The 8,348-nt window shown below is 52.3% G+C and overlaps 1 protein-coding gene across 1 annotated transcript in view; it reads right to left on the bottom strand.

The window, feature by feature from the left end:
* The window catches only part of COQ4 (coenzyme Q4), a 10,662-nt gene extending 2,324 nt beyond the window's left edge, over positions 1 to 8,338 (bottom strand). The window contains exons 1-6 of the mRNA XM_077768318.1: positions 8,028 to 8,338; positions 7,822 to 7,953; positions 6,339 to 6,435; positions 5,720 to 5,822; positions 942 to 1,071; positions 249 to 342 (exon numbers count right to left, since the gene is read on the bottom strand). Coding sequence (XP_077624444.1) covers positions 249 to 342; positions 942 to 1,071; positions 5,720 to 5,822; positions 6,339 to 6,435; positions 7,822 to 7,953; positions 8,028 to 8,097 — 626 coding nt within the window. The 5' untranslated portion in view covers positions 8,098 to 8,338. The remainder of the gene's footprint in view (positions 1 to 248; positions 343 to 941; positions 1,072 to 5,719; positions 5,823 to 6,338; positions 6,436 to 7,821; positions 7,954 to 8,027) is intronic.
* Between the last annotated feature and the right edge of the window lie 10 nt (positions 8,339 to 8,348).

Raw genomic sequence — 8,348 nt, 5'->3', positions numbered from 1 at the left:
ACACCATTGCTCTGACCCAACACTGAGGCCTGGCCCAAGATACCCTAGGGTCCTGTGAAATACCCAGACTTCATTCGTTGCCCCGGAGATCCTACGCCAGGTCAGTTTCACCTTCTCCCCCCATTCCTTCTACCCTGGCTTCCCAGAGAACCCTGGGGCTGTGCAGGAAGGCTGCATGCTTGTCCCATTTCCTGGAGCCCTGCCTCCTCTGAGCTCTCCCCTGTACCCCTTGTCACTTGAGAACTTACTGGGCGCGGAGTCGGATTGGTCCAAAGAGAGCACCCAGGAGGCACATGGGTAGGCCGGTCTGGACAGCCTCAAACCACTTCACCACGATCTCCCCTGGACGGCAGGGCAAGGATTGGGGTGGGAGGTGAGAAGGGCCCAGGAGGAGAGGCCACGGTGCTCATGGCAGGGCACAGCAAAGCATCTGCTCCTCTTTAATCTCTACTGGGCTTAGCTGTGCCTCGTCCTGGTCCCTGCTGGGCCTTGGAGCACCTGGCTTGGGGCGAAGTAAAGGGCCTGGGAAAGAGCAGAAGAAGATAAGGACTGGAAAGGAAGCTTGGGGTCCATGTGCAGAGGACTCCAAAAGCCAGGGTGAGAAAGTCCATGGTGGGTCCTCTCAGGTCTTAGGGAGTTGCAGAGGGTTTTAGAGCAGGGAGCCTGGATGCCTGGACAGGCAGTGGCTCACACATGCTGCCAAGATGTTTGGAAAGCAGGAAAACAAGGCTGAGCTGGCTAACTGGTGGGTGACAGACCCAGGTGGCCAGGCTGGCTGGAACCCCCCAGCCCACCCCCTATCGCCACACTCAGGGCAGCTGGGGGGAGCACTCACCCAGCACCCCACCCCCCATTGCCACAATGAGGGCAGCTGGGGGGAGCACTCACCCAGCACCCCACCCCCCATCACCACACTCAGGGCAGCTGGGGGGAGCACTCACCCAGCATGTTGGTGGGCATCCCCAGCAGGGTGTGGAGCACGTCGTGTACCTCCCGGTACCGCTGTATCACGTATGCAAGCTCCTCATCGTCCACGAACCGGGTGGGTGCTCGGGTGTCTGGGGAGACCCTCTGACAACCATGAGCCTCCCCTAGATCTCTTCCCAACTGTCCCCAAGGCCTAACTGGCCAGCCTCTCGCTGACTGTGAGCCACTCCCACCAAATTCATATCCACCAAAATCTCTGAAGACTGTGTCTTTTCTTTCTTTTTAGAAACATTTTTTTAACGTATGTTTATTTTTGAGAGAGAGACAGTGTGAGCCAGGGAGAGAGAGAGAGAGGGAGACACAGAATCCAAAACAGGCTCCAGGCTCCAAGCTGTCAGCACAGAGCCCGACGCGGGGCTCAAACTCACGAACTGTGAGATCATAACCTGAGCCGAAATCGGACACTTAACTGACTGAGCCCCTCAGGCGCCCCCTCTGAGGACTGTTTCTGTCCATACCTGCTGACAGGAGAGTCTGTGGGCAGGGGATATAGTGGCACTGACACCCCATGACCTACCCCAACTCACATATAATGTCCTAGCCTGTTGGAATTTATGGCAAAGAAGGTCCATGGGGGTCGGGGGAAGTGGTAGTTGTTAAGGAGATGGAGTTTCAGTTTTACAAGATGTATAAGCGCTGGAGGTTGGTTTCACAACAGGAATATATTTAACACGAACTCTCCACATAGAAATGGTTAAGATGGCAACTTTTTTTTTTTTTTTTTTAAGTAAACTCTACCCCAACATAGGGCTCGAACTCACAACCCTGAGATCAAGAATCACATGTTCTTCTGACTGAGCCAGCCAGGCACCCCTGAGATAGCAACTCTTATGTTATCTTACCTTATGTTTCTAAACCACAATTAGAAATAAAATAGGAAAACCAGCTTCTAAGACCCCAGATCCTTTTTTTTCTTTTTTTTTTTAAAGGTTTTATTTTTTCAAGTAATCTCTATCCCCAACATGGGGCTTGAACTCACAACCCCAAGATCAAGAGTCCCGCACTTCTCTGACCGAGCCAGCCAAGTGTCTTGGCCCTGATCCTTCACATAAGCTGCTCCCAGCCTAGGGTGCTCTGCGCCCCCCAAACCCTCGGCTTCACCTTGGCAATTTATTTCTGTCTGTCCTTTATGACTTGCCTTGTGTTCCTGCTGCAGGGACGTTGTCTGTGACCTTTGACCGATCAGGTCCACGTTATGGTCTCTTGCAGCGGCCTGTACCTTCTTGTACTGTGACATACAGTGAGCATGCCTGTCTTCTAGCCCTGGACTCTCCAGGTACAGGAGCCACTTACTGCATGTGGCCAGCAAGCCTTGAAATGTGCCACGGTGTGCATAAAATACACACTGACTTTTGGAGACTTGGTAGGAAAAGAACAATGTAAAATCTAAGACGTAATATTTTAGGTCCCTTAGGTTAAATATACAGTAAGATGCTATTAAGGTTAATTCCACTTGTTTCTTTCTGCTTTTACTGAAGTACCTGCCAGCACATTTGAAGCCTCCCATCGGCTTGTGTTTCACAGCACAGGGCCGCCGGCTGGTTTGCTCACTGTTGTATCACGGGGGCCTGGGCGAATAAAGTCTCATGAATCCATGAGTAAAAAGCCAGCCCCAGGCAATTTTCTGACCCCAGGTAGTGATGACAGCTGTTGTCTTCTTATCCACCCACCGCCTCTCGAGTCCTCAGCAGCACCCATGCAGAAAGGGAACAGCGAGGTGCTCCTGTCCTGAAAGCACGGTCTCAGCCTGTCCAGAGGCCAAAGGATTTGATGTCTTCATTGCTTTGGGCTGCTGGCTGAGTGCCGTGGTCTGCATCTGTGATCTCACTGGGTCCCAGGCCCTAATTTCTTCTCCTCCTTCTTCTCTTTTTAATGTTTTAATTCTTTTTGAGAGAGCGCGAGAGGAGGAGGGACAGAGAGAGGGACAGGATCTGAAGCGGGCTCTGTGCTGACAGCAGTGAGCCCAATGTGGGGGCTAAGCTCACAAACTGCAAGATCATGACCTGAGCCGGACTCCGATACTTAATCGACTGAGCCACCGAGGTGCCCCTCCTAATTTCTTCCACATGCCGTGTGAAGCTGAAGGTGATCATGGTGACAACTATATTTATCGATTCCAAAGCCAGTGGCCTCAACATCCATTATTTATACGCCGTGTTAAGTGCCCTGGCAGATAAACATTAGGTTCCCTTACTTCCGATAAGTACTATGAGGTTCAGGGAGATCAAATGATTTGCTCAGGGCCATAAATGGGAAGAGAGGTTAAGATCCTAACTTAGGCTACTCTTAACTCCAGAGCCCATGCTCAAAATCTTGATACCACAAGATGACCATACTCCCTACCACTGTCAGCCTCAGGGAGGGTGGCCTCACCTTGAACTTTAATATAAATCTCTGCTGGGACAAAGGTATTCCTTCACATTCTGTGGGCTGCTGGTTTCAGTGCCCTAGAAGTGTCACAATCTCTAGGGCTGTTATCACAACTAGGGCTGAGCCTGGGCAGGGTGCCCAGGGAGGCCTGGCAGTCCCATCCCCTCCTCAGCAACAAGATGAAAGCTGGTCCCTCCCTGGGTGGCACTTGGGGGAGGCCACCCTGGTGGGTTTTCCATTGATGAAACAACTTGCTTCCTGGTGAAATCTGAGGAGACGGTAGAAAGTGGGGCAGGGGCAAGTGTCAGGAGAGCATGGGGAGCAGGTGGTTTTCTCAGGGATGATAATCTTCTAGAGTAATAGGTTCTCAACTGTCCACAGGGGATATTTGCAATGTCTGGAGACATTGGTGGTTGTCATAACTTAATGGAAGTGCTGCTGGCATCTATGCGTAGAGGCCAGGGATCCTGTTAAACATCCTTGAACACACAGGGCAGCCACTACAAAGAATTAACTGGCCCCCAAAGTCCGTAGTGCCGAGGTTCAGAAGCCTAGGTCTAGAGCAACCTGGAGGGCCACTCAACAGGGGTGCCTTGATGGAACTTGTGGATTTGGGGAAGGAAGGGTTGACACAGGGAAGGTGGCCCAGCTGTATCCTAAGGCCCTTTTATAATTCAGGCCATAGGGTGCCTAGGTGGCTCAGCTGGTTGAGCATCAGTCTCTTGGTTTTGGCTCAGGTTGTGACCTCACGGCTCGTGGGATCGAGCCCCACGTTGGGATTCCCTCCCTCCCTCCCTCTCTCTCGTGCTCTCTCTCAAAATAAACATGGAAAAAAAAATAAATCGGGTCATGTTACTACCCTACTTGAAACCCTCCATGTCTTCCCATTGTTGCCGTTATAAAATACAGACTTCTTCCCATGGCTGGCACAGCCTGACCTGCCACCCACTGGGTGCCCCGCCTACTCCTCTGTGTGGCCACCTTGGTCAGTTTTCCTGTCCTTAAATACACAGGGCCTTGCGCTCACCAGGCCCCCTGCTCCTCCTCCTCTTCTGAGTCTCCTCATGGGGGTGTCCAACCCCACCTCCGCGTCCTCCGTGCTGGCCGTTGTTCTCATAGCACCAGCTGCGAGAGTGGAGGCTCTTTGCCAGTTTCAGTCTCTGTATCTCAATTACTGAGAACAGTGTTGGACGTTCTAAGTAGTCAATAAATATTTGACCTGAATTTTTTACATGAAATTTTTTCTTCTCTTGCTTTATTGTGTTCTTCCCGAAACCAGACTATTAGCAAAGTCCAAGAGCAGGACTTTGTCTGTTTAGTTCATCAGCATACCCCCAGCACCTAGAACCATGGATGGCACAGAAAAGATGCTGAACAAATGAACGGGTTCCTCAGTAGCCGGGACTCTCCCCACTGGCTCCTGTCCTCCCTGCCTGGGGCAGAGAGTGTCACAACTTGTCATACCCTAGGGAAAGCACCCGCTCTAGCACTGGGGGGACATAGTACAGCAGTTGAGAGCATGATCTGGGAGTGCCTGGCTGGCTCAGTTGGTACAGCATGTGACTTTTGATCTCGGGGTGGGGAGTTCAAGCCCCACGGTGGGTGTAGAGATTTACTTAAGATCAAGGAAGGAAGGAAGGAAGGAAGGGAGGGAAGAAGGGAGGAAGGGAGGAAGGGAGGAAGGGAGGAAGAGGTCTGATCTAAGCATGAATGCTGCCTCCACTTATACTGGCTGTATGGAATCAAGTTGCTTCCGTGCTCTGAGCCTCAGTTTCTTCATCTACTAAAGGGGGTAATAATAGGACATACCTGACAAGACACACCTGGGAGGGGGGCGCCTGGGTGGCTTAGTCGGTTAAGCGTCCGACTTTCGCTTAGGTCATGATCTCACGGTTCGTGGGTTGGAGCCCCGCGTCGGGCTCTGTGCTGACTGCCAGCTCGGAGCCTGGAGCCTGTTTCAGTCTGTGACTCCCTCTCTCTCTGACCCTCCCCTGCTCACACTGTCTCTCTCACTCTCTCTCTCTCTCCTAGAAATAAATAAAAAATATTAAAAAAAAAAAAAAAAGACACACCCGGGAGGGCTCGGCAAAGCCAGGTATGAGCCTGGCACCTGACATTCAGTAAGAGAGCTCTGTTTTGTTTTATCCTAGTAAGACGCTACTAAACACTGGCCAGTATTCTCCCTTGGAGTTCTGGGCCCATTTGGCTGTCCCATAGAAAATGACAAAGCCTTGGCACAAGGGACAAAAAGCACACCTGCCCATGGCGGCCATTCAGGACTCCTCCATTCTCAGGACATCACTCCCGTGCCCTTCTCTGCCCTTCCTGGTGATTGCCAAATGCACAGAAGCTGGAAACTCACATTCACATCCAGGAAACGGAGATACTCTTGGCCAAGGGAGCCCTCAGGCAGACTACGGAGCTTGTCCAGGTCAAGGGTGGACAATAAGATCCGCGGACGCTCCCTGCAAGGCAGAAGGCAGGGGTTAGGTATTAGAAGGGCAGTAGTAAAGGGAGGTGAGAGGTCCAGCTAGAGCAAGAGCGTGAGAAGTGAAGGGGGAGATGGGGCCACAAATCCTACTGCAGCCCGTGTCTGGCCAGGACAATGGCAAGTGCCGAGGAGACTATGACAAGCTATGGCCACATTCCTGCCCATAGGGGCACAGTCTAGGGGGCAGGTCTCAGATGTGATCAGGGTGCTCACAACGGGTATTGCAGGGGTGGGGGGTTATAGCTAGCCTGTTATGGGAGCTTAGGGAAGGCAATGGGCTCTGTGGCTGGAACTGGGCGGAGGCCACTACACTGCACTACCCACAGGTCATCACAGTGTGTTATGTGAATGGCGCCCATAGAGTTGGGTAGTGCCCAACCTGTGCAGCCATCCATGGCCAGGGCATCAAGAAGAGCTCCCCAGAGGAACACAATGTGGCCCCAGAGAGATCAGGATCCCCAGAGAACCCCCAGGCAGAGTTGGGACCTACTGTAGGATCTGGGCACCCTCTGGATCCCTCTTCATCTGGTCCCTGAGCACCTTCAGGGCACGAAGTCCTGTGGTCTCCCCTAGAACTGCGACCATGTCTAAAAGGAAAGAAATGGGGACAAATGGAGGACATGATCTTAGGTAAGTTACCAGACCTGGTCCGAGCCTGTCTCCTACATGATAAACTGAAATACAATCTGCCTCTTAGGTATGAGGATTCATGTTAAACATTTAGCAAAACACCTTGCAAACTGTAAGCGCAAAATACATGTATCTATAGTTACTATCATTGTCATTAATCTAATGGGGTGAGGTGGCTCTGGTTAGCACAGTGCTCTAAAGAATTTACAAATCACTTTTACACCCATTATTACAACAGAATATCATGCGTCCATTGATAGGTGCAAGCTTTGACATCAGAGTGCTAGGTCTGGGTTCAGTTGCAATCTCACTATTTAGGTTAACTTGTGCTAACTGCTTCCAACCCTCAGGGTCCTAATTTATAAAATGTGGAGAATACCTCTTACAGGGTTAATGTGAAAAATCAAGAACACCGTGTACATAGAACACTTACTGCAGTGAGCAACCAGAAGAACGTTTATTTATTTTTGAGAGACAGAGCAGGAGCAGGGGAGGGAGATGCAGAATCGGAAGCAGGCTCCAGGCTCTGAGCTGTCAGCACACAGCCCGAGGTGGGGCTTGAACCCACAAATTGCGAGATCATGACCTGAGCCAAAGTCAGATGCCAAGCCCACTGAGCCACCCGGGTGCCCCAGTGAGCAACCAGAATAAACATTCCATGAGCAGTTAGCATTATCATTTTTATTAGTAGGAGTAATAGTACTTTCCAGAATACTTAGAATCCTGAGAGGGATGAGAAAAGTACTGTAGAACCCTAAGATGTTTACATCCAGCAAACACTGGGCATTTGTTATGCCAAGGCACAATCTAAAATACTGCTGAGGGGTGCCTGGCTGGATCAGTCCATTGAGGTATGATTCTTGATCTCTGGGTCTAGCGTTCGAGTCCCACGTTGGGTGTAGCGATTACTTAAAAAATCTGCTGATACAGTGCAGTAGGGCAGTCATGGTCTCTGACCTCATAAAGTTTAATTTGTAGTGGGATGTTCTAATTTGATGCGTGTTATTATAACACACAGCTCATCTATTTAGTGGAGAGGTTCTCAATGTGGCCGGATAACAGAATCTTCTGGGACTTAGTTTATTTAAACACGCAGGCCCTTCCCTCCCCTCCCTTCCCTTCCCTTCCCCTTCCTTCTCTTCCCCAGGGTTGGCCGATCCTGACTGAGGTCAGGGTGGGACCCTGGCATCTGCACTTTCGTAAACCTTTCGGGTGATGATGGGGTGCAGCCAGGCTGGGGTACCCCGGCCTAGTTCATTCTCCAGTTACCCCTAGGCGACGGGTAGAGAGAGGTGGGCACCTGCCCAGGCTCTCCAGCCAAGGGCGCGCGCGGGCAGCCTTACCGTGGCGGTGCGGGTTGTAGAGGGCCATTCCGGCGGAGCCCGCGGCCAGCAGCATCTTCTGCAGGGGGGAGGTGGGGATGTGCTCGGGGTAGAGCAGGCCGGCGCCATGGCGCGCGCCTCGGAGCGGCACGTCTACGGGTCAAAAAAAGCGCCGAGGTCAGAGGAGCCCGGCGGCCCAGGCCTCCCCCCTCGCCTCCGCCACTTGCCTGCAGCCGGCACCCGGCGGCCGAGCGGCGGGCGGAGAGGGCGCAGGGCAGCTCGCAGCAGCGTCGCCATGGCAGCGGGCACCCGTGAGCAGGGCCCGGCGGAAGCCGCAAACCTCTCCCGCCGCGAAGCGCTCCTGAAAGGCCTCTGGAAGAGAAGACTCGTAGCACGGACAGGAAAGGGCCCTGTCGCTAAGTATCAGAAGAAAACCCAGGCGGCCTATCCACTACCTATTTTTACCGGAACAAAACTCTCCCCATTTCTCCCCGCTACCAGAAAGCTTTCCCAAGCCAGTCCCGCTCGCCTGGAGTTAGCGCCGGACC

The sequence above is a fragment of the Crocuta crocuta genome, unplaced genomic scaffold (genome assembly GCF_008692635.1).
Source record: "Crocuta crocuta isolate KB4526 unplaced genomic scaffold, BGI_CrCroc_1.0 scaffold35, whole genome shotgun sequence".
NCBI lineage: Eukaryota > Metazoa > Chordata > Mammalia > Carnivora > Hyaenidae > Crocuta > Crocuta crocuta.
The sequence above is the reverse complement of the archived record's forward strand: the minus strand, read 5'-3'. Positions and strand labels throughout refer to the sequence as shown.